General features: G+C 45.6%; 1 protein-coding gene across 1 annotated transcript; it reads right to left on the reverse strand.

The window, feature by feature from the left end:
* Positions 1 to 15517: 15517 nt before the first annotated feature.
* On the reverse strand, positions 15518 to 25514 carry serinc4 (serine incorporator 4). Its single transcript, XM_023843096.2, has 12 exons — positions 25446 to 25514; positions 24000 to 24167; positions 22209 to 22387; positions 21535 to 21614; positions 20066 to 20159; positions 19559 to 19770; positions 18134 to 18229; positions 17893 to 18019; positions 17728 to 17800; positions 17587 to 17638; positions 17307 to 17457; positions 15518 to 16232 (listed from the first exon to the last, which is right to left on the reverse strand). Exons 1-12 carry the CDS (start codon positions 25512 to 25514, stop codon positions 16019 to 16021), a joined length of 1515 nt encoding a protein of 504 aa, XP_023698864.2. The 3' UTR covers positions 15518 to 16018.
* Positions 25515 to 25809: the final 295 nt, after the last annotated feature.

The following is a 25809-nucleotide window of genomic DNA, read 5'->3' on the forward strand; positions in this document are numbered from 1 at the left end:
ACTTTGCTTCTCTTGTATCTCAGAAATTGACTTTTTTTTGCAATCTGACTAAATGCAGTTCGTATAAACTTCTCCGGAAGGTGGGGGAGCTTGAACTTGTTTGTTCAGTTTCCTTAGAAGCTATTAAACTTCCTGGTTATGGTTATATATATAACTGTACAAGTTTAATATGTTTAATATTACTTAGCAGCACTACAACAAGGCCAGAGACACATCCTGGACATGATTTCAGTCAGTCATGTTCGCATTATTTCACAATATAGAGACACCAGTCCCCATAAACTGCATGTCTATGTACTATATAAAGAAAGAGACCTACACAAATGCAGAGAGAAACTGCAAACTCCCATGTAAAGGAATAGATCCCACATTCCTAAAGATGCAAGGCCACAAGATCATCTACTGAGCAACCAACTCACTCTCTCATAACTTCATATCAATCTATTGTCAGTGACCACTTGCCCAACCTGGGCTGTCTATCTCAGTCATCAAAAAACAAAAAAATGCCATTGTACATTCTGGAGAGGGTCCCAGGCCATAATGATGTCTCTACATTGTAGGAATATACATTTTCTTAGGATTTTTGGTAGATGGCATGATTAGGTTGCAGAAATCTTATCAGTTAATACACTGTAGATGGATTATATGGCAGTATGATCAAATGAACTTAATGGATGTCATTATTAACTAATTTGTCTAACCTCAAACCATCAGATAGTTTTTGTTTTCCAGTTTATTTCTTAAGTTTCTGTGGGAATTTTCAGCAAAAACAAGAGAAAGGAAATTTTTCTCTTTCATCCACCCAGCAGATCATGGAAGAAAAACATGAGACATCATTTATGACAAAGGCTTGGCGTCAATTTAGCAAAATTTCCACAGGGATTTAAAAAAAATCTTTGTGCATGAATATAACTTAATAAGCTTCAGAGACTGTCGCTACATGAAAGCAAAGTGTGACCTTTCATTTTTACACTTCTTTTAATTCATTTTATTTTCATCAAGCAAACACTGAATTGGGAAGGTGATGTGTGGCATGTCACATGTCATCAAAATGACCAGGATGCAAATGTCACAGCATGACTGCTCAGAAGTAGGGGCTGTTCTTCACTGCATGTAGGGGGTGTAATTATATATATGTTCCTATAATTTTATAATCTATCATTATTACTGTATAAGTTCTCATTAATTAGGTATATATTTTTTTTCCTTTAAATATGTATTTGGATGGACCAGAATATGCAGTTGGATGGGTGGAAGGGTGGATGGAAAGGATGGATGGATGGATAAAATGATGAAATCATTTTGATTTGAAAAATTACCTGTGAAAAACTTGTAATGAATGAAAGTTACATCTATATAGCACTTTTTCAAACACCCAGCGCCTTACAGAACCAATAGGAAGCCACTTCAACCCCCCACCGCTGTGTAGCCCCCACCTGGATGATATGACAGCCGTCATTCTGCACCAGTACGCTCACCACACAGTAGCTAAGGTGGTGACGGGGCAGGAGGAAATTCAGCTATTAGATATAGGAGATGATTAGGAGGCCAGATTTGAAAGGGCCACAGTGGGCAATTTTAGCCAGGACATCAGGGTACCTCCCCTGCTCTTTTGAAAGATGAACAGGGATCTTTTATGACCTCAGAGAGTCAGAACCTCGGTTTTATATCTCATCTGGCCAGGCCCAAACCCGCTCAGCTCCAGGTGGGTTACCCTGTCTGAATTGCAGGTGGTATGGCTGCTAGCTAGAAAGCACTGAGTCCATGAAATCCAGCTGTACTGGAGGCTCTGAGGCTCGTTGCTCATTTTTGCAGAACTCAGGGGTTTCCAACTGGGTGAAGCAGATTCCCATAGACTGAGGGATGGCATGTCATGATGCCATGAGTCAGCCCGCAGTTCAAGCATCCCTGGGATCTCCAACTGCTCCCAACCAGCCTCACGCATTCCTGGGCTGGGCCAGTACTGTTAACTTGATCCCTTGAGAAAGACTCTGCTTTGACTCCACGCCCTGATCGGTAGACCTCGCTGACAGATTGACACAGTTGAACATCCATCTCTTGCATAACACTGAGCCACCAGCCCAGGCTCTGCTTGCATGCTCAGGGCTGCCACAGCCTCAGACGCTCACGTAACATCTCAAATGGTGTGGAAGAATTGAGCCGGTAAGTTTGTGTGATCTGTGGGAGGCTGCTATATTGAGCTGAATGACTAAAGCTTGTTTGACACCAGTGCGGCTGCCTGAGACCCCTCAAATCCCCTGCTCTCTCGGAACATGCCAGCCGCCCGGAAGCGGCTTTTCCATGGCAGCTAAACAGCTTAGTGAGGGGGTGACTCTGGGGGTTTTATTAAGGAGGCTGATCCCAGTGAGCAGGGTGGCAGTGGACCGGAGGAGACAGCCAGCCAGTGACTAAACAGGGACCTCCTGATTCTGAAGTCTGACATGGGTCAGATCCACTAATCTAGAAATGGTACCCAAATGGCAGGAGGGATAAATGCATTCGAGGTGAATTTTGCATCCATTCTAAGATAATGCCTCGCAATCCATACTCGTCACCCTTCAGGACCACCTATGTTCTGTTGTTTTATTCCTGAACATCTGCTCCAGCACCATCACCCAATCTCTGATCTGCTTCTCAGCATTGCACACACTGTGATTCGAGCACACTCTGCTGTTATTGAGAGAGGCCTATAGCTCCAAGAGATACAGCATCAGAGCAAGGTTTGGTCACAAGAGAATACAGCCCACTGACACCTGTAGATTTGCACACGTTACATATGAAACAACTTGTGAGGCCCTGCGGGAAGTGAACAACACGGCATATCAAACTATCACGAACTATCCTAGTCGCATAACATACTGTAAAATGTACTGTTACACTGTAATGGATAATTATGGTTGTTAAGTACCGTTAATTCAACAGGGTCTTTATCACAGTAAAAACACAGTACAAAATGTCCTTTTTAAAGGCATCTCCTTCCATGCATCCATCCATATTCTAACTTTCCAAAGCCTATTCACTTTATAGTAAAAGGCCTTGAGGCAGTAAATGAACCAAATAAATAAACAAATATTAAGCTCTTCACAATAGACTCCTGGCATTCTTTCAGCCAGCTTCCAGGTGTAGCATCTCCAATAGTCCTGAGGGAGTTTCCACAAATTCTGGGTCTGTTACCTTGCTTTTACTCTTCGATCCAACCCATCACAAACCAGCTCTATAGGGTTTAGGTTGGGGGATTGTGGGGACCAGGTCACAGTGCGAGGGAGATAGGCGTGCACTGCCGTCTCTCTGGGATGGGGGGGCGCCCAATAACCGTCTGACAGTGCGAGGGAGATAGGCGTGCACTGCCGTCTCTCTGGGATGGGGGGGGCGGCCAGTAACCGTCTCACAGTGCGAGGGAGATAGGCGTGCACTGCCATCTCTCTGGGATGGGGGGGCGGCCAATAACCGTCTGACAGTGCGAGGGAGATAGGCGTGCACTGCCGTCTCTCTGGGATGGGGGGGCGGCCAATAACCGTCTCACAGTGCGAGGGAGATAGGCGTGCACTGCCGTCTCTCTGGGATGGGGGGGGGTGGCCAATAACCGTCTGACAGTGCGAGGGAGATAGGCGTGCACTGCCGTCTCTCTGGGATGGGGGGGCGGCTAATAACCGTCTCACAGTGCGAGGGAGATAGGCGTGCACTGCCGTCTCTCTGGGATGGGGGGGGGTGGCCAATAACCGTCTGACAGTGCGAGGGAGATAGGCGTGCACTGCCGTCTCTCTGGGATGGGGGGGCGGCCAATAACCGTCTCACAGTGCGAGGGAGATAGGCGTGCACTGCCGTCTCTCTGGGATGGGGGGACGGCCAATAACCGTCTGACAGTGCGAGGGAGATAGGCGTGCACTGCCGTCTCTCTGGGATGGGGGGCGGCCAATAACCGTCTGACAGTGCGAGGGAGATAGGCGTGCACTGCCGTCTCTCTGAGATGGGGGGGGGCCAATAACCGTCTGACAGTGCGAGGGAGATAGGCGTGCACTGCCGTCTCTCTGGGATGGGGGGGGGCCAATAACCGTCTGACAGTGCGAGGGAGATAGGCGTGCACTGCCGTCTCTCTGGGATGGGGGGACGGCCAATAACCAATAACCGGAGATACTGGTACACACCAGGATTGGGATCTCCAGGTCCAGTCCAGCTTGGGGAAAAAATGCAAAGACCATTCATTTAGAAAACTCCGGGTGAACATGAAGGTTAAATTCAGTTTCTCGAATGCTGGTTTTTTTTCTGAACTATTTCATCTAGTTTTTCAAATTCAGGGCCCTGTTGCTTTATTCAAATTGCAGCTACAAAGATAAACGTCTGTGCAGTATGCTTATTTTGGCCCTGTAAGTGACATCTGTGATGGACTGCCTTCATTAATGACACCACACCCAGAGGCTGTGCACTTGAGAGGGGAGATTTAACATGTTGATGGTGGGAGTGCAGACTGGGATTTGGGGCTGGAAGCTGAGACAATGCCGACTTTCTCCAGTCTTTTCTCATGCACCTTTAGGTATATTATGGTCCTCAGCCCAAGTTTGGGCGGATACCTTTTTTTAACTTCTTTTCCTTGCCCACAGGAAAATGTTGTAGTTTGTGCAAAATACTTAAGGTCCATTATACGTTTGCATATGAAACAGGGAAAAGAAAGGGATGGGCAATTTAGTTTTTTTTATTTTCTTTACTTTTCATTTTATATGACTGATGTGGTGTGTTTATTTCACCAAAATCCTTCCTTTGTTTTGTTATTTTAAAACTGCCTCTGGTATTGGGAGTTTTACGGTTGGCATAATAGCGGCCCCTGAGGGTCAACAGGGTTTGCACCACGTTATTCACGTACTCCCGCCAGTCTGCGTTCTACCTGGCTCGGAGAGGCTTGGTCTGCACCAGAACACAACGCAGTATTTCAACCATCCACTCATCAATCCATCCATCCTGGAGACAGAGCTGACACAGAAAGCACAAGGCAACATCAGTTGAGCAGCTGAGTGTGTGTAAATATGTGCCGTGGGCCAGACTGGCACTCCACCAGTACTTGCATGTTAATCTAAAGACCGCCCCATGTACCCTATAACCTTTTACATGCCACTGCTAGCTTGTTATGCAGGGCTGGTGTTTCAGGCACATATGTCATTGTTAATCTTTGCTTCTCAATACCATTTTATGTTTCTCAATTCCCCGGTACTTTTTCACACAGGACCATGAGCCCAGGGCTCATCAAAGGATTCTGTCATGTTTTATCCTGCTCAAATACTTCATGGAAAGGTTAAGAAGTTGGCATCTTTGAAAGCAACTAAGATCTACTGATGAAAATTTAATCTACAGAAGACTTCATTCGGGGAAACTCTTCTAAAAAGGGCTTCCAAGTTTCATAAATAATGTTTCACTAAAATGTATCAGAAGAACACAACACAAGTCCATTGGTGCCAGACAGACAACCATAATACCGACATCACTAGGTATATAGTTTATGATTTCTGGAGCAGAGTTTCAGTGTGGAAAGTAGTAATTGGTGATTATGTGATTACATCATCCGATCATTTATTTCCACTGGGAGCCTAAGCCTGGAAGATCATGGACGGGACACCACAGAAGCCTAGATGGGGCATCCATGTACACAGAGCCACTCACCATAAACTTATCAGCTCCCTGAACTGCGACATCATCTTTGAAAGTGGCAGGAAATTAGAGGAGCCAGAGGGAACCTCACATACGTCATGCTGTCCTTCCTGTTAATCACCACAAATTAATTTGCAGTAACAACGCTCAACAGGCAACCCAGCATTCAATGGAAGTGCATCCGGCTATTTGCACTGAAGGGGGGGGAAGCATCGAAACTTAGCCTAGATACTGTGGAGGAGACGCCACTCTGTGAGCCTTCTGTGTTAATGCATTAGTCATTATGATGTAAGTCTGACATTTTGCTATAGTTACTGAGACATAATGAGATACACAGACATTCTAAACTAATGCTTCGCAAATCATACGTAGTTCAACGTCTGATGTTCTTTAGATGTTTTCTAGTTTAACACACGCTGTTTACTTCCACCAAGGCAAAACACGCATGCTGTTTGAGGATTGTGTTCCCAATGCTGTTGGCGATGTGCAGCTATTTTCTCCGTAAATCACATTCTGTTGCTTCGACATCTTGCTTCTCTCTTGATGTTTGGCATGCAACAGACGCAAGACCCAGCTCCCCCATGGAAAAAAAAGGCCTCGATGCTTCCTGGGGCTAATTACTTCTGGGACTGAGGATGATGGATCCCACACACATTTCCATTACAATCTGCAACCGTTTCTTTTAAGTTACTCATTCTGATTTTCTGGCCACAAAAGTATGAAAAAGGGGTGTCACTGTTGGTGCCCTGTGGACCATGCTTACGCACTTTGCTGGCTCTTTGTCAGAGAAGGAAGCGCTGAGTTAGGCTTGATGAAATGAAGTGGCCAGACTGAGCGAGGGGTGTATTAATGACCTCGCTCACCCGCAGATTCACCTTAAAAGGTGACTGAGATGAGAAATGAAACCACATGGTTCTACTGAATGAACTGTGGTCTTCCTGCCAACATTGAGTGGAACGTGTGAGGGCTACCACTGCAGTTAGGGTTGGTATTAGGTTTAGCTTATAGGAAAACTGTTTTCCACAAGTTTCTCCTCTGAAAAAAAAGGTGAAGCCAGAGCCATTTTGTCTGCTTATAACAGCCCAGGTTTTGTTGCCTTCGTTGGGGTTAGGGTTAGGGGTTTGAGGTTAAGTTTGGGGTTAAGGTTAGGTTTCAGGTTAGGGTTAGAATGCGGATGATAGTATATTGCCATATTATGTATGGCTAGCTTAGCTAGCTTGGGTTGGAATCAGGGGTAAGATTAGCACTGAAGGTACTGCTGACATTTAGGTATGTGTCTGGGTTAATGCTAGGGATAGACATTATGGTTAGAACTAGGGTTAGGGCTAATTAGGCTTACGCTTGGAATTAGAGTTACACCTTTTTGAAATCTGTAGTACAAATTTAGGAGCTGATGACATATAGTGCAAAACAAGATGAAGAACAAAGGCAGCAAACGTTGTGCAGACTAGTAAACAAAGTGCAAGCAATTTTTTAAATGTACACACGGTACACAAACAGAACATCATAAAATATAATGTTAGGGTATTAATTAAATAAAAGTTCAAATTAACTGTAAAAATATGTGCACAAAAATTGCAGCAGACGTTTACTACAGCAAAGACGCGGGGGGGCTTCCTGACGTGTTATGACCGAGGGAGGTGGGGGTGACGTCAGGAGGAGGTGCTGTGGTGCCTGATGGCAGGTAGGGAAGATCCCCAGTAGCGATTCCTAGCACACTATGGAGGAATGAGCCTTTGGCTGGCGCTCCAACATAGTGCCCCCTGGAGGGGATGGCCAGAATTGTTGTTGTTCAATTTTGCCACCATCCTCTACTCCATCACTGCCTCTAGCAGGTCCAGGGTCAGTGCTGTGAAGGAGCTGCCCTCCCTGATGACTTTCAGACATTTGGCATTACTTAAATTGATCTTACTTTTTCAGCACATCACAGCATGGAAAAGTACACTGGTCACTAAGGACCCAGGAAAACATCCTCAGCATCCCACTACGCACATCAAACGAGCAGAGTCTGCTCTGGCCTTTCTTGTAAAGCGCCGCTGTGCTGTCTGCCCAGCCCAGTCTGCTGTTCAGGTGGAGCCCCAGAGCCTTGTAGGTCTGTACCACCTACTCTTCCTCCCCCTCAGTGGTGACACATTTGAGGGGCCCTTTGTGACGTCTGAAGTCCACACCAGCTCCTGTGTCTAGCTGATATTGAGCTGCAGGTTATTCTCCCTGCACCACAAGACAATGTCCTCCTCTAGTCCCCTGTACTCTGACTCATCTCCATTGCTGATATGTCATATAATGCAGGAGTCGCCCAAGAGTGTCTATGGATGGCGAGAGCCGTAACAAGCTGTGATACACGACCGCCCCAAAATTCCAGGTAGATTTCTATAGACTGGAACCAATATGGTGTGACTGTGGTGCAACTGGCATCTTGTCCAGGGTTTGCACCAACCTTGTGCTGTTTGGGATTGGATCCAAGTCCCCACAAACCTGTCCTGGACTGTGAAGATTCTGGGAACTGAAGCTCAGTAAGTTTGAATTTAATTAAAATCTTTCCATACATTATTAGAAATTTAGAACTAGTAAAATTAAATACAATACGAATGGCTATATGGAAGAAGAGCTTAAATATGCCTAACAAATATTGAATTCCTTCACAGAAACTTGTAGAAGAAGCCTTTCAGCTTTTTGTCAGAACTTCAGTCTCCAGCATATATCAGATTTAAATTACATCTTGGAAGAATCATTAATAATTTGTAGCTTTTGGTAATGAAAGGAATTATTGGACAGCAGCTTCATGTTTTACTTTATTGTAAAGTGGAGATTACAGCTGCAAGAAGGGATCACAACATGAAGAGCTGGCCCAGTGTCTGTGAGGAAGCCTGATACCTGTGTCCACCAGCAATGAAAAATAGGTGAAAATACCCAAACAAAACCACCAAACCATCTATAGCAATGTGTCTCAATCTGGTCCTCAGGAACTGACAAACAGTCCATTTTTCTGCACTGGGAGCTGGGAGGGAGCAAAAATGTGGACTGACTGTGGGTCCCCGAGGAGCAGATTGGGAGACAGTGCTCTAGGGACAATGGCTGACCTGCTATCTGATCCTCAATTGTATGTTGCTTTGGACAAAAAAATCTGACAAGTAGGTGTGTGTCATTTTTTTGAGCATGAGTAAACAAGACACAGACAGAAAGCTTTTCAAATGCACAATAAAGCAGTAAGTGATGAAGATTTTAAAAACTGAGCCTCGTGAATTTTTCACTGTGTTTGTTGCAAGGGAGGATAGGAAGAAACGCAAACGTTCTCCTCCACAAACAATGACTTTGACCATGATTATAAAATCCACCAATCCTTCCACTTATAATGGCAATGGACACAGTGTATCCTGGAGGTATCACAGTGTATCTTCAGTGTATCCACAGTGTATCCTCAGGTAGCACAGGGCACCAGACCAACTCACTTAAACACAGTAATTACACACTAAAAATGGTTTACACTTAAAAATTAAAATCCTGCTCCATCTTTGAGTTAGAGTACTGCAAGTTCAGACACATTATGCAATGTCAACGAACGTCGTACATCAAGACACTATACATGTCTCACTTTGATGTGAATTCGCCATGAAATCCACTTTTGCGTTTGTTGACGAGGAAATGGGGACGTCAGACATGAAAGGGGCGACGCTTCATACAGATCAGCTCACCTTCAGATATGCTTCATTGCCTGGTGAACATGCTGCCAGGATGTGTACAAACATCTAAACGACCTTGCATGAATACCTGTAGATGGCAGAGACCTTTGTGGTCACACCCACACCGCTCATGTTCTGCTCCAGTTACACAGTAACACCCCCATTAAAGGAGGGGGGGGGGTAGTCGAGATACCAGCAACTTCGTTTCAGCAGCGATAACAATACAGAGAAATAAAGGGATCGTTGGGCTCGCTTTAGATACAACTGTGACTTTCATCTGCTGCACCACAGTAAAATAAAATCACACCTCCCAGTTTAACACGCTGCACACGGTCCCGACAGCAGAGCTGTGATACACGGCAAACCAGCATAAAGAGTGGCTGCACTTTCCCACTTCGGTTTCCTTCGTTGTATCCTAACAAGCCAGCCTGCATCAGGGTCTATAGCCATAAATAAATTTGAGGGGGGGGGGGGTCCTCCTCGATAGATTTCACCAACCGGGGGGACAAATTCAAACTTACAGTTTCAGTAACTGGCCACATGCCTGAACAGCCATAAACACATTTCAGGGAGATTCAAGCCCATCAATTTTACTCAGTGACTGTGTGCTTGGTTCACATCTACACCTACATCCTACTACTACCACTAAAAATCACTGAGCAGCTGGTTAGGATAACATAACAAACACTAATCGCTAACTATAGTTAAAAGCCATTGGGCAGGAACTACAAACAAAATCACAACTTCACAGATTTAAGATACTTGTATCAAATATACTTTATGTTTTTTGATGCTCATTTCAAAGTCAACACTCAAGCAGATTCCAAGTCACTTAGAGAACAGAAAAGGACATTATACTGGAGCAAGCAATTTTGGTGGCTGATTTTAAGTATGGCTAAAGAATAATGTTAATAATGAATAAATAAATTAAATTAAGACACTGTGTGTGGAATTTGCACATTCTCCCTATGACCTGTGGGTTTCCTCCAGGTCCTCCTATTTCAACACACAGTTTTGCCTCTTCTCCCCTTTCAAGCTACCTGCCATCTTGCATGTGCATCTCCTGATCAGCTTAGTGATGGCCTCCAGACTTTGGATCCATCCGTCTCTCACTCCATCGCAGGCAGTAGCCTCTCGATCTGATCATCACAGCCCAAGTTCCTTAAGCCGGTCAGTCTCAGAGAGGAAACGAATGGCTAATTAATAAGCAATCACAAGCCGAGGTGCGGTCAAATGTCAGGGTGATGTAAGTAAATGCAGAGTTTGGGTTTGGAGACACGCAGGAGGTGTCTGACATCAGGCCAGGTCTTGCTAAGGGACACCAACAGGAAATTGTGTGCAGTTAAAGAAATATTTTTTTGCTTGTTGCACCTGAATAGTGGCAGAGTGGCCCAGGCATGTAAAAATCATGCCTGACAGGATTGCTGGGTGTGACTTTGCACTGAGGTTCCTCTCTCATGAACCTGAAGCCATGTTCATGAGGACGCAGCGGGCGGGGGTGGGGTTGGGGGTTGGACCCTGACCTCCTGAGTGATGTTATTACAGGACACCTCCAAGTAAATAATACCAAAAGAAACAATGAAGCACTTTTGACTTGTGCTCCAGGAGAGAAGCGAATTCATCCCACACAGTCAGCCCACACACAGGAAGCCAAAGAGCAGCACGAAGGCATGGTTCAGCGCTGCTGTCAGACGCTGAGGCTGATAAACAGCCAAACTTCACTTGCAGGGGAAAACAAGCTTTTTGATTAAATCATCTGAAGAGCGTCCTGATATCTGAACCACCCCAGAACACCGGGACAATGGTGAGGCTTGGGGGGTCGTGTAAATCTGTTAGGTGTCTGTTATGGGTGAATGAATCCCAAATGTTTGACCTCCCAAATATGTACTTCAACCAATATCCCCCTACCCCAGCTCATCCACCCCTCCCCCCAGTCTGATCACTATAACTGAAATAATTTCACTCCTAAGCCTACTGTGAGAAGAACATCCCCCAGATCACAAGCTAGACAAACATGTCTGAGTCAGGCCCATCCCTTCTTGATGCTGAGAGCCAAGACAGGACCACCAGGACCAGGGCTGCTTGTATCACTACTACAAGCACATCCTCCTGTTAATAAAGGAGCCCCAGTCTTTTGTGTCCCTCGTGTTATGGAGTAATCAGTGCTAAGAAGCATGAGATCCCAAAAGCACTGAGCTTCTGCTGAACCCTGTGCAAAATTTGATGCTCTCATATAACATATAATACCTCACCCAAAGCTGATCTTTCCACTACGAGATGAGGTCATGCAGAGCGTCACCTGTGCTCATTGTCGGTGTGATAGAATGTGTGGAGTTGTGTTTGGGGTGGATGTCGTATCCCGTAGCATTTTCTGAGTCATGCCTGCTCAGCAGCCACACTGAGCTCCTCTGTGCCCAGACAACCCAAATAAATAACTCAGATAATGCGGGAGCCACTCTTAGTGATAATATGCCATGTTTCATTCATTAAAACTGAATCAGAATGTGACCTTATCGTGCACAAGGTTTAACAACAATATTTAATAAGATGGAATTTCACGTGGTTAAAGTTGCCCTGAAGAAAATGGGAAATATAAAGAAAATGAATCTTGTGACTGAAAGAACAAAGAACATCCAGAAAAAAACCATGACAATACTGGGGCTGAAGCATACTGAGCTCCAATACTATTTTATACAAGGACATTTTGTTTTGTGAGAAACACTGCAATGGGCAGCTGCTTGTCTTGAGTGTGAATGAGGGCATTTCAGCCGCGAGTGAGATTATATTGTTTACTGACCGAAGGAGTCCCTTATCGAACAAAACTGGAATCCGGCATGTGAGCACAATGATCCAGTTGAGTGATTCAAAAACAGATGCTCCCAGAATAAGGGGATGGGGGGGGGGTCGCAAGTAGCAAGGGGACAATGTCATAGCAATTACATCTACAGCTGACTGTCAACAAGCAAGATGAATTCATGAAAGTAACAAATCAAGTGACCAAGATTATTTTATTCACTTAAAATAACTAATATTTCAGAAATGGAAGAATTGGATGTTGGGATACCATGCGTCCGGGTTTCCTTGGACACGTCCACTTTTTGGGCCCCTGTCTGGACATCCAAGCTGTTTTTCAAAAATCGATGGTTTGTCCAGGTTTAGCGCTATAACCTGTATGACCCAGTGTTGCGAGTGAAGGAAAAAGCACCAATTTTCAATGTACGGCAGCTACTCAGTATCATCACACCGCGTTTGCAAGGCTCGCGCACACATTTGCTTTATAAATGAAATGATATGCACAGCCCTATGAGTCACTGGCACTTTGACTCTTTATTTTTGTTTTCATGTGAGCAGTGAATCGTTTTCATGGAAATTTAACAAACTTTAGCTTAGCGTTCTGAAACTTTCATTGAAAAAGACTTGTATATATGTCATGTCAATTGTGTGTAGATTGTAAAATGAGAGTTAACTGTAGGGTTACCATACGTCCAGGTTTTGCCAAACGCGAATTTCCGTTTTACAGGAAGGTTAGGAAAAACTCATTAATATTCATAAGAGAAGCACTACCTGATTGGCCAGTGAATGTGAAAAATCGTTAATAGATAAACTCATTCACAAACTCATTAATAATCCCTGGACATGTCCTCTTTTTCCTCTCACCAAATATGGTAACCCTAATTTTGAGCACCTGAGCATTAGCATGGCGCTCCTATGTCCTGGAGATACACCAGGTACCATTTGAGCTGAACATCTGATGTGACTTATTATCTGATCTGGGGGTCAGCATTCCTTGCACTATGTGACCTTTGACTGTCCACTACCATCTTGGGATTCTTGACTACAGAGCTAATTAACTGAGACCGTTTATTCTTCATGTGTTTTGCTGAAGGCTGTCGGGCTCTCTACCTCTGGCCTTGCTGAGTCCGCCGGTGTCTCTGGAGCGTGTGCCGTCTCCAAAGGTGGGGGCTCCAAAGGTGGGGGCTCCCTGCCCCTGGAGTCGCTTCGGCCTGTAAGCGATGACTCACGGGCCCTGAAGTTCGGCTAACTCTCTCCAAGCGGCCGTAACTTTTAAAAGGTCCTTTTCGGTTCTGGTCAGCACATCATTTTCTTCAGCACACTGGAGCGGGAGGTGAGAATGAGCTGGAGGAGGTTGGATCTTACCTCCTGTGCTGTGACATCAGGAGAACTTCAGACACATTCATACGGACAGTCAGGGGTCACTTAGGGTGGTTCAGTACAGAGTCGCTACCAGGGCCGGCTAAGTACAGCAGCTATAGAAATGTTTTTATCCACACCAGTTGCATTTTTCCTCAAGTATATTGCTGGATATTTTTCCGGAGCAGTTCAGTTTAGGTACCAAGACTTAACGTGCTTCTGATAGTCGTACCAGCAACCTTCAAGCCCTTAAAGCTATACTACCAGCTGCCCAAATAGCTTACAGTATGCATGTGGAGTTTTCAGTGATCTTTAGGGAGGAAAGTTTTTAGACTTTCCCTGGACTGCTAATTAACACTGAGCATAAGAAACTCCTCAAAGCCGCCATGCCACCTCCTCCCCACCTCCTCCACCTCCCAACAGCCCAGGCGCAGCTCCCTCCTCGGAGCTCAAAGCTGAAGATCAGGTCCCACCACTGATCATTCACATGCAGCAACCCAAAGCTCTCAATGGTCTCTCTACTTGAGGCACAGATTTACTCACATTTTGAGGATTCTTCCTCATTCAGTTACTAATGTCTGTCTGTTCTTTGTGGGTTGTGTCAGACTGCTTTATCTGTAGAAATGTGTGAACACATAAATACAAAACGAGTATGTGCTACATCGATTGGGGGCTTTGGATTGGGAGGTGTCGTTTGTTTGCTCTAAGTTATGACTCGTCTCCCACGCGGCTCTCACGCAGATTATATCTATACCCTGGAGCGACGGGGTGTTTTATTTATGTCTCTGTGTTTCTGAGAGTGTGTGTCCTGCATTTTCATACATTGTGGCTGTGTAGCCATAGCATGTTTCCCTAAAAGGGGGCGGAGGCCCAGTGAGCGCTCGCCCACCTTGTGCTTACGGCTCCTGTCGTGCCCATCACACGCTGAGAGCTATTCTCGCTGCCTGACTGGTAGTTCCTGTCCCAGTATTCAGTGTCAGGCTTATGCTGGAGCTCTGCTGGCTAATAGCAATGTACTAAAAGTGCTCTCTCTCTCTCTCTCTCTCTTTGCTTTTCTGAAACCTCTACACCACCTCCCTACTTCTCTCTCCCTGTGCATCTGATTGAACTGGGACACAGTTCTACATGCCCCCCACCCCCTTACCTGACCAGCTGGCCCACCAGCTGTGTGGAGTTTTCCCAGGATCCATGGATTTCCAGGATTTGAAGTTCGCTGCCATAAGCATTTTGTGCAGTAAGCATCTCGCGCCGCTCATCCAGAAATGCACTTTTTCTTGAGCTTTCCAGCAATGTACCCATTTCTTTCTCGTTATTTGCCTGTTGTTACTGTGCAAGATTGATGGCTAAACACAGCTGGAGTTTTTTGAGTGCCTGGCATGCAATGCTGCCCCCTGCTGGAGGAAGGCCGCCAGTACTTGCCGATCGCTTGGCCCCACACCATTGTAAAGTGCATGCTTAGCCACGTCTTCTTGGAGCCTGATGCTAAGCTTTCTTGCCCAGGAAGAAGAGTCTTGTTGCGCTGCCTTGTGGCAATTTGGGGCAACAGCCAGAAAAAGAAAGCTAGATTCCACGATCTGGCCACACAATACTCTCCTTAATACCTCCTAAAACCTCAGATGAACAGCTTATAGTTCAGAAACAGATACCGGTGCCTCAAATGAACTTGCTCAGGTCAAATTTTTATATAGTAAGAATTAAAATGAGGTTGGCGCTCCATCTAGGGTTGTTCCCTGCCTTGTTCCCCTTGGCCTCTGGGATAGGCTCCGGACCCAAGCGGTTTCAGATAATGGATGGATGGTTGGAATTAAAATTAAGAACTTTTAATATGACCAACTGCAGTAGGGGAGGCAGTTTCAATCAGAAGACAGCTAATCAGAAAACAGCCAATCAGAAGACATCCAATCAGAAAAACAATGAGTCTGAAAGATCATTACTGTTATACCTCCAGCATTCTACTCCCTTTATTTAAGACACATGTTTTGCCATGTATTTATAATATCACAGGATTAATGTAATCTTTTTCATATTTACATTCAAGTTTAATAGTTTTCTGACAATCAATATCTAATTTTTAAACATTAGTAATGTTTAAAAAATTCACCTCCTGAAAGGCAAAGTTCGGGGATGCACACAGTGGAGCTACATTGTAACTGTTTGTGTCAGAGTAAATCACTGCGGAGATACAGTTTATAACAGTGATGTGAGTGTAACACAGCAGCAGCATCAGTGAGCGATAAACACATTAATGTCACGTGATTCCTCAGGCTTGGGCACCCTACAGCGCTCGGTGCCCCAGAGCTGCACACAGCCTGCAATAGGACTGACCCAGCAGCTCACTCATACGACATCCATCTTTGCTTCAGCTGCGCAGTGACCCCAGTTTCTGCGCAGTGCCCTTGGGTGTGCGCAGGCACCCTGCATCCCACCCACTCTCTTTTTCTCTCGCTGTACATGGCCACTGCCACGCACGCCCTACGTGACTCCGTGGCGTCACCTCCACGCACGACGAGCCCGCGTCCCCGCTGTAGCTCCGCCCGCTGGCCGCATATTCACACGCTGACGGCTATGCGGCACTGGGCTGCGGAGCGCCCACGGATTCGTATGCGGCGAGGCCGTGGGGCCCGCCCAGGCTGGCTGCAGCACACAGGACCCAGCAGCAGTCCCAGGTACAGCAGGACGCAGGCCCAACAGGAGCTCAGCTTCACGTAGAAGGTGGACCAGCTGCCCTGGGTGAAAGTGGTCTCCAGCACGGCCGACTCGTAGCTGTGGGGGCAGACGAGGCGTGGATCTTACCCAAAACCTGCAGCCAGAGTTCCACCAGCTGGGTATTTAACAAGAACAATTCAGGTTAAAGGCTACTGCACACCAAGTCCATATTTTTTGTATGTGTGTTTCTAATGCGTCATCTGATAAATATCTTTATGCACAGAAACCTTGCCCACTGAGTCCGATGCGTTTTATTATTTTATAATAGCGAAAATTCACAATATAAGACAAAACAGACTCGTCAAGCAGTGAGGATGATTTTGTGGTCCTTTCACGTCTTCTGAGAGGGAAAAAAAAGAGGAAAAAAATGTTTCTATCCTCTGAGAACCTGAGGATGTAATGTGGAGGTTCTTGTCCTGAGAAGGCATCAAGAGCATGGAGAATTTGAGCATGGAGAATCGACACAACCTGAGGTAATATTTATTTTTAAATATGCGATACTTTCAGTCGAAAAGTACAGACTTGGTATGCAATGGCCTTAAGTGTGCTGCTCTCGTGTCAAATAGCAGATGTTCTCATAGGGATCTTCAGTCCATGTCTGCAACCACTGCACTACTGCTACATCAACTTACTAACAGGACTCTACATCATCCACGTGTCGTCAAGACTGCTTGTCCAGTGCAACATCAAAGTCGGAGGTGGGTAGTTCAGGTTCAGAGAGTAAAAGTCTTGATCTGGCCCTTTTACTCTCTGGACCTGAATTGTCCACCTCTGGTCACAGTGAACTTGGAACGAGCAGGGGACACCATGGATGGGAGGCCTGTCCATCACCAAGCACACATTCACACAATCACACATCGTGGGCAATTTAGAGATCCTTCAGAATGCATGGTTTGATGCATGGCTTCTCCTGATTGCAGGAGAAAACGTACATGAACATACAGAGAACATTCCAGACACACAGCCAGGGGCACCAGTAATATACAGTCTACAGAAAACAAGGTTGTTTCACACCTAAATCCCATAAAAATTGGCAGGATAACCCTTCAAACCCTGAGTCTATAAAAGAACCTCGAGTTATCCATGTTTGCTCTTGTGTGCGGTGCCTCACAGCCTGAGGGACATACCCACCTGAACCAGTTGGTGAGGGTCATCATCACATAGAGAGATGCCAGGAAGAACACGAAGTGGAAAAAGAAGTAGCTGTAGGTGACCCGTTGGTTCTCGTTGTGAATGACCCTCTGTCTCCCTTGAAAACCTTCATCCACCTCAAACACCACAGCTGCAGAGGAGCGAGACAACGGCCCTTTAGGGCGGGACATAGCGGTGGAATGCCGTAGATAGACAATAAAAGCAAATCTAGGTCATAAAGCAAGCAATTCCAGAAATTTCTACAAATGCCTAGTCTTACCTGGTTCCTGAGCCACTGGTTCTTCTAGGTAGCAGAAACAGCAGGTGGCCTTCTATAAAGGGAGGAGGATTTATGACATTAGGAGGACATCCCCATGGCCTACAGGCGGAATGACAACGACCACTTGCCGAGGATGTTTACCTTGAACTCGTAACGATAAACTTTGATCATCCAAAAAGGGCCGAACATCTCAGCCAGGTAGGAGGCCTCGTTGCTGAATGGATGAAGGGGGTAAAATTGGTTTCATGGGACACATCAGCCTTTGAGTCAGACTAACCCTGCTTCACTGTGTGTCGGGGTACCCACCAGGCAAACAGCACACAGCAGTACATGATAGCCGCCCCAATAATGGCCACAGCATTGCCCTCCTTCTGGATGCCATCTTGGCTCACGTTGGGGTGACACACGGTGATATTTGTACCCTCGTACACTACTACAGACACAAAATACAAATATAGCTAAGCCGGTTCTTCCTCTCTCAAATGCTAGCAGTCGACAGGAAGAGGGGAAGCCTGCTGGGAGCGAATAACTTCCCAGGCCATGGTACCTGTGTCTGGGGGGCGACTGGAGAGCGCCGAGAAGGTCAGGTACATGACGTAGCAGCTGATGATGGACGCCTGCAGCAGGCCGGAGCGAGGCTGCCCTGGCGATACCAGAGATGGGAGCAGGTCAGCAGGCGAGGGGGTGCAATGGGACTGGGGGTCTGTAATAGTGAATGACTCTGAGGCATAGAAACAGTGGAATGTGGGAACACTTTGGGATTAATGAATCTCATTAGCAGATGTAGCCCTCAAAAGTACCTAAGGAAGACAAGGTTAGGTGGGATGTTTGAGTGGCTTGGACAGGGAATGTGTCTGGGTCAACCCCTGTGGTCCCACTCTGTGTCCCTTCCCCGTTTGGCCAGCAGGTGTCGCTGGTCATCCCGTCCTTCGTGTTAGTCTGTGTTCTCCCCTGTTACCTGTCTGGTCATGTGGCTCAATGTGTTGAGCATGTGGTTGCCTGTGATCCTTGTCCTGTGATCGAATCCTGTCTCCTCTGTTTTTGTATTTTGCTCCCTAGTGTTTCATTTGAGTTTTTTACTTGAGTAGTTCTTGTATCTGGTGATTTTGTATTTGGTTTTTGGTTTTGTTCCTTGTGCCCCTGCTTGTGTCTTTACCTGTCTGTAATTCCCCAGTGTTAGTTAGTATTTTTCCTTGGTTAATCCTTAGTTTCCCTGTTTTTAGTTCCTTTGAGTTTATTAGTTTCATCTGTGCCCTGTTTCCCTTGTCTTTGTTAATTAGTCTCACCTGTCCTGTGTTAGTCTCGTTACCCCTTAGTATTTTAGTTCCTGCTTCTGTACAGTTCCCCAGTGGTTCATTGTTGTTGCTAGATGTTTGAAGTTTTATTGTGAAGGTTCTGTTGTTTGTGCTTGATTATTATTCCCTGAGTTAGATGTGTATTTGGTTTTTGTTATTTAGTCTTTGTTAATCCCCTTTAGTCTTTGTCCCCTCGTGGTCCTTTGCTGTGTCCGTAGTGTTTAATAAACCCCGTTGTCGTTCTTGGAGCCGCCAGTGGGTCGTCCACCTTTTTTGTGCCCGTGTCATGCCACGTTCCCGCACCAAACCTGTCTGGGTCCATGACAGGAATGGAGTTAAGTGATATGTGGAGAGTAAAAGGATGTAATGTGGAGGTTTGTGTGCTGTCCACCCAAACGAATCAGCCTCATAAGTCCCCATAAGTCATTATGGTTGAATGTATGTAAATGTTTTAATGTCTTTGTGGAAACTATATGTCAGAAACTACTGAGCATGACTTCAGGGGGGTGCACACAAAATAAATATGAGGTTTCATAAGTGTCTGCATAACAACACAATGTTCTTCAGTTTGTTTTTCATGTATGATTTTTGAACGGCTGCAAATTCTTCATTTCCGTAAAACGAGAGTCCTTAGGTAATGCATTTGTGTGTGTGTAGAGACAGCAGGGGGCGCTCACTCCTCTGTACGCAGGGCGTGACGGCGAGGAAGGACATGAGGACGCAGAGGCCCAGGTTGGTCCACAGCAGGGCCTTGTTGAGATAGCAGGCCGCCGGGTGCGTGTAGTACTTGTACATGAAGTTGAAGGCGGAGGCGGCGACAGCGTAGAAGAGAAGGGTGGCCAGCATGATGGCTGCATACCAGCACTTGTTCTTGGCAGCGCCTGTTAACCTGGGGGGGGGGCAGCAGGTGACACGTTAGCTGGGAAGATCTCCCAGTGCAGCCATAGGAACAGAGACCCTTAATATTATCTGGGTTCTGCTCATATATATATATATATACACACACACACATATACAAAATACACATATACAAAATATATATATAATATAAGCTATGATGATGTATTGTGTATTTTCTATGCCTTCCCACAAACCCACAAGCTAGCCCCCACCTTATAAACACCCCTCCCAAACTAGCCGACCCCAAGCACCTGTACCCACAGCTGTGCCCTTAAGCCCCTCACCAGTTCTTATTCCAGGTGTGAGCGAAAGCTGTGATGAGGATGAGCTGGATAAGGATGAAGGCCAACCCCCCCACCACTCCAATGTAGTGCCAAGCTGGGCGGGGGAAGAAGAACGCAGAGAGAAGAAGGACAGACTGAGAACCGCCGAGCACCAGGCTCCGCCTCAGCATCACTACATTCCACGTTCTAACACTCTAGAACCTTACGTGGAGTGACTCATTGTGCACCACAGCTATCATTTATTCAATAGTGAGAGCTGCATCTGTATAGCAAAACCTCTGAGACAGAACCGCAAATGACTATCAAAAGAAACCAAAATAAGCTTACGAGCACTTACCCTTCACCAACATTTAAAAACATTTTTTAAAGCATGATTTCACGTAATATGTTTGGCTATATCAGTAGTTCTCATACTTCTCTCGGAAATCCCAAGCAATTCCCCATTTTCATTAAACTCATTTCATTAATCTTCAAGTCCATAATTAGTTGACTCAGACGTGCGGAAGCCAGGACTATAACAGTTATGTATGTAGCGCTTCAAGGATGGGTCTGCGTGCTGTCCCAGGAAGATTAGGCTCTCGTTAATGAAGGATACCGGCACGGTCTGACTAATAATTGTAAAGATGTTCTTTAGTGGCTGATAAGCTTTAGCATTTGAAAAAAACTGCTGAAAATATTAAAAGAGATGCAGCTCAATGAATCTGTTGAGTTCCTTGCATGTCTTAAAGAAGTCTCCTCTTAATAAACTTCAAACTAAAACGATTCCCCTAATATGCAGACAGGCTTAGTGGTTTGGAATTAGAAACAGAGGTGTGGATCTGGGCATTGCTTTGATGTATGTCTTGTGCGCGTGTGCATGTGCATAAAAACCTGTTGTTTTGACATTGTGGGGACCAGTTTTTCAGTCCCCAAAAGGGGAGACTCAGTTTTACAAATCGACAGCAATCACCCATCTATGTAAATGCTCATCCAATTGAGGGTTATGGGGGGGGGCAGAGTCTATGGGCAGAAGGCAGGAAACAATCCAGGATGGGGCACCAACCCATCACAGGGCACTCACACACACACCAGTCACACACACATGCACACCTATGGGCAATATGGTAACTCCAATAAACCCCAGCATGTTTTGGGACTGTGGGGGGGGAAACTTGCACACCCAGAGGAAACTCCACAATCACATGGGAACGACATGCAAACTCAACACACATGGAGCCATGGTAGGGGCTCAAAACCAGGCCCTAGAAGCGTGAGGCAACAGTGCAAACCACTACACCACCACGCCGCCCTTTGGCAGCACTCAAAGAATGGCCAAAGTCTTTGTTTGCTTACTTATGGTTACGGTCAGGGCTGGGTAGGGTTGTCATTGCTGGGATTAGGGTTTTTCCCATAAAAATGAATGTATGGTCTCCAGAAAGATATGAATACAAATGTGTGTGTGTGTGTGTGTGTGTGTGTGTGTGACTCACCATGCAAGAATGAGTCTGTCGGGATGAAGAAGGCAGCAGTGCACATAGCCACCAGGATTATGAACTTCAAAAGCCAGAACCTGTAGTTGGGGCAAGATTGGGGCAGGCGATGGAAATGAGGATCAAACTCGGTGAGGAGAAAGACGCCGTCCAGACGAGGCGAGGGATGAAGGGGATCAACTGAAACCAACGTGGTGCATTTTGATAAAATAACCTCCAGCCCCACCCCCCGAACAGAAATAAAAGCTTTGAGAAGGATATTGAGGTTGTCCCAGTAACTGCTCCTAAGTCCTTAATCCCTGCAGCCTCAGCCTTCAAAGTCAGGTGACTGATATCAACATGCCGAGGTGGGGGGTGCCTACCCTACCATTTGACTTTCTGGTGGTGCTTAAAGTCCCTGTTACTTACTAATGTTCTCTTCACACGTCTGTAAGTAACTTTTAGATGAATGTCAGACAAAAAAAATCCAGAATTCTAGGAGAAATGCACACTAACGAACTTCTGGGATCTCTGGACTCTATTGAGTTTAGTTTGATTTTAGAGCTGAAGCAGAACGGCAGGTGCACATAGAAGACGGTGCTGTTTGTCATCCTCGGTCTATAGAAATGTGACAGGGAGAAGCTGTGCGAAGCTGCCCACTGCTAAAAGGACTGGAAGCTTCAGATGGTACTGACCCGTTCTGGATGAGGGCACGGTAGTTTTGGCTGGACCTAACGTCGATGAGGAAGAGCGCCATGACGAGATGGAAGCAGGCGGTTCCTAAGCAGACCCTGTATACTGCCGAGTATCCCACCAGAATCTGACAGTCCTCACCCCCGTGGGCGGGGCCACACAGCAGGGTGAAGAAAGGCACCTGTAACACACACACACACACACACACACACAACCCTTACTGCTGCATATTCAGATTCCAGTACATTTCTCCCATTTTATATTTTATTACAGCACAAGGGACATTAGCTATGTGTGACTCATTGGGCTAAACCACTCTGCATATGTTTGTAAGGTCGCTGGTTCAAGCTCAGCAGTGACAGAACAGTCACACATTGGTGGGCCCTTGAGTGAGGCCTTTAACCCCCCCCTGCTCTCTGGGTGCTGGATGCTGGCTGCCCCAGTGCTGTGACCCCAAGCTCACTCTCCCCTGCATGTGTGTCTCATGGAGCGTAAGATAAAATGAAAACAGAATTTCCCCATGGAGACTAATAAAGTGTTACTATTCTCTAGCCTAAGCATTTAGTCAGCAGCAGAAAGAGCCAGGCCAGAGTAAATGAATGAGAATACTCCAGTTCAAACGCCTATATACTACAGTAATTAAGGCATTTATTCTAAAGTAAGAGAAACACTGTTTATCTCTGCTTGCTGTTGCGTTCCAAGGACGTGGCTCCCATATTGAGCCTTAGTGCCACCTGTGACTGAGGGAACAGATCTGTCCCAGGAGAGGGATAAGCTGGATCATTACTGAAGGTGACTCACCGTAATGAACGAGACATTTTTAATATTCACACCTGCGGCCTTCAATGGGACAGTAATGACGACGGAGTCGTGGGCTGATATTCAGATGAAGAGTTTGCGACAAGAAGCCAAGCGAGATCTCAGATACAGGCGACTCTGTATCCCAGTATTACATGTTCGGTGAGGGGATTTAATCCGAGCCACAATGGTGCATCCAACCAGCCGATCACCATCGTCAAGATGATCTTACAGATTTTTGTAGTTGATTGGGATAATCCCACCAGAAAATACCAAAGGGGGACACCCCCAGTCTCAAATGTAACCCCCAGTATTTCGTATCCGCACAGATGTACAACACTGTACAAAAGTCTTAGGCAGTCAAAGAAAATGTTTAAAGCTATTTACCTGGGTTGTAGGTGTATTTGTGCTCAGAACAAAAACACAATTTAACAGAACATGTATAAATTTACAGTAACACCATAAAACCTAACAAGAACTTCTTCTGTTCCCCAGAAAGTCAATGACATCTTGGTGGATGGCTAGATGAACACCACCCGCTTCAGCTCCCAAACCTCTCCTCAGGGGCACCTCAACCCTGCCATGCATTTGTTACATTTGATCATCAGCTCAATTAATTAATTATTTGAATTAGTTAAATAACTGAATGAGGTATTGATTAGCTAAACCGGGTTGGGGTAGTGATCAAGTAAAAAAATACATGCGCGTTTCGCACAATTGCTGCAAATATCGGGGTGACTGTAGGAGATGTTCTGAAATGGCTAAGCTGACACACTCTGACAGACTAATATCATAGTTTTGCACCAACATGAAGATCATTCAAATATCATTTTCTTTGATTGCCTATGACTTTTGCACAGTGCTATAGCTCTAACTGTAAAGATGATTGGAGACCGCTGTACTAAAATCACTTCCCTTTTCACCGAATCGTTACTTTCTGCTGCTGATGAGTGTTTCACTTGAGCCACCTCTTGAAGGTAAAAACAGGAACTCACGTTCTGGCTCACTGCCTCGGAGACGGTCTTGGAGAACATGAGGCAGGAGACGGTGCAGGCCAGGACGTGGAACAGGGTGTACATGAGGCGTGTGCTGGTGGAAGACTTGATGGAGGGGCAGCCGGAGCAGCAAAGGGAGCAGGGGGCTGGTCCACAGCAGCAACATATCTGAAGAGCAGGCAGAGGTTCGAGGCTCAAACCCATGGACCATGGAACCGGGGGTCCACACCGGACCCCCACCCAGGGAACTTCCAGAACATTGTTAAGAATGCAGTGGTGACCAATCATGAACAAATCACCTACAATTATTTATTTAAGGCAAATAAAACTTTATTAGTAAAAACCTGAATTATATACATCTTTTTTTAAAACGAAAATTGTGATTCTTAGGCAAATGATGATTGATTGATTGCTCACTGAGTTGTACAATCTCATAGCTACCAGTCAATTGTAATTTTAGACTGTATTTAACGTTACTTAATCGCTGGCATCAGTTACATCCCAGCATGCTACCTGAAGCAAAACAGTGTTTTGTGAGGTGAGCAAGTATTCACAATTTACAGTAAAAATGAAGAGGCAGACAGTTATATCTGCGTTTTGTTTTCAATCAAACACACAAGTAGAGATGATTTTATATCATTTTATCAGATAATCTCCAAGAGTTTACAGGACAGACCCTTCAAAGAATTGCCCAATAGAGTCTTTGCATCTTTTTCTGGCAGATGCATCTCTCTCAGCCTTTGTGTAAGTATCGGTGTGACTGAGGACTGGCCAGAGCCACACTGGTGCCGCGCGGAAGCGTCCGATTTCTGAGACCTTTCAGCAACAACATCCAAAGAGACTACTAAGGACTGCTTTGATTAGTTCCACCACACCACCATTAAACCATTACAGGTCATGATAACATTATTCTGCAAGACTTCTTATCATCAGCCACAAACGTCTGTTCTCAGCTTGAAAAATGTCCCAAATGAGTCTATATTATCAAAAGATGGCTGTACCTATGAGGAATTTACTTGTATTCATGGACTGTTTAGAGAATTAGCTGTCTAGAGTTAAACTAGAAGGAATATGACGGGTAAGCATGAAGAAAAGGAGCTCAATCCATTAGTATGTAGCTCTGTATGACTTCTGGAAATTCTGCAATCAGATGCTGGTTTATATTTCTATTTAAATGTATCACTTTTCAGGATCTGCTCTGCATCTGTCTCCCACGGCCCGTGAGCATAACTAAACCTGAACAGAAATCTCTATGGTCCTCTTTTACACCTGTAGAAGCTAGTGATTTTAGGGGATGAGTCTGCATGTATAAACATACCTGTAAGCCATTCAGTTTCCGGACAGCTGGACTAAATCTAACCACAGGTCGCAAACCTTCAGTCTACACATTAGCCACATTAATATTAGTCCATGCAAATCAAGCCTAGGACTGGACCTCTCTCTCACCTGGTAGGCTACCATGTGTAGCAGGTAGTTGGAAACACCACTGCGCTGGTGCACCAGAGAGGAGGACATCTTCATCCACAGGAATGGTTGTTTCTGACCCCCTGCCCCCCCCGCCCCTTAGGTACGGTGTGAGCAGGTGGGTGGCAGGCCTCAATGAAAGCTCACAAATAATCACCAAATGAAAAGGGCATCAATCAGCAGCTGTGATCCAGATCCAGAACATGGTCCTTCAGATGATCCATAAATGATCTTGTCCAGCAGATTTTGGAGGACAGTTGCATTGTGAGGACATTATTCCCGTCTTCCCCTCCCTGGCAGATTAACAGCCTCCACAGGAAAACTGGACTTCAGGTGTCACTCACTC

Source organism: Paramormyrops kingsleyae, chromosome 13, assembly GCF_048594095.1.
Source record: "Paramormyrops kingsleyae isolate MSU_618 chromosome 13, PKINGS_0.4, whole genome shotgun sequence".
Taxonomy (NCBI): Eukaryota; Metazoa; Chordata; class Actinopteri; order Osteoglossiformes; family Mormyridae; genus Paramormyrops; species Paramormyrops kingsleyae.

Excerpts from the sequence above, each read along its gene's own strand:
- serinc4 (XM_023843096.2), bottom strand. The coding sequence starts at position 25,514 with ATGTCCTCCTCTCTGGTGCACCAGCGCAGTGGTGTTTCCAACTACCTG. Across the intron at positions 18,230-19,558 it reads CACGCCCTGCGTACAGAGGA|GGCAGCCTCGCTCCGGCCTG; the intron begins GTGAGCGCCCCC and ends TGGTATCGCCAG. Across the intron at positions 17,801-17,892 it reads TGCTGTGTGCTGTTTGCCTG|CAACGAGGCCTCCTACCTGG; the intron begins GTGGGTACCCCG and ends TCATCCATTCAG.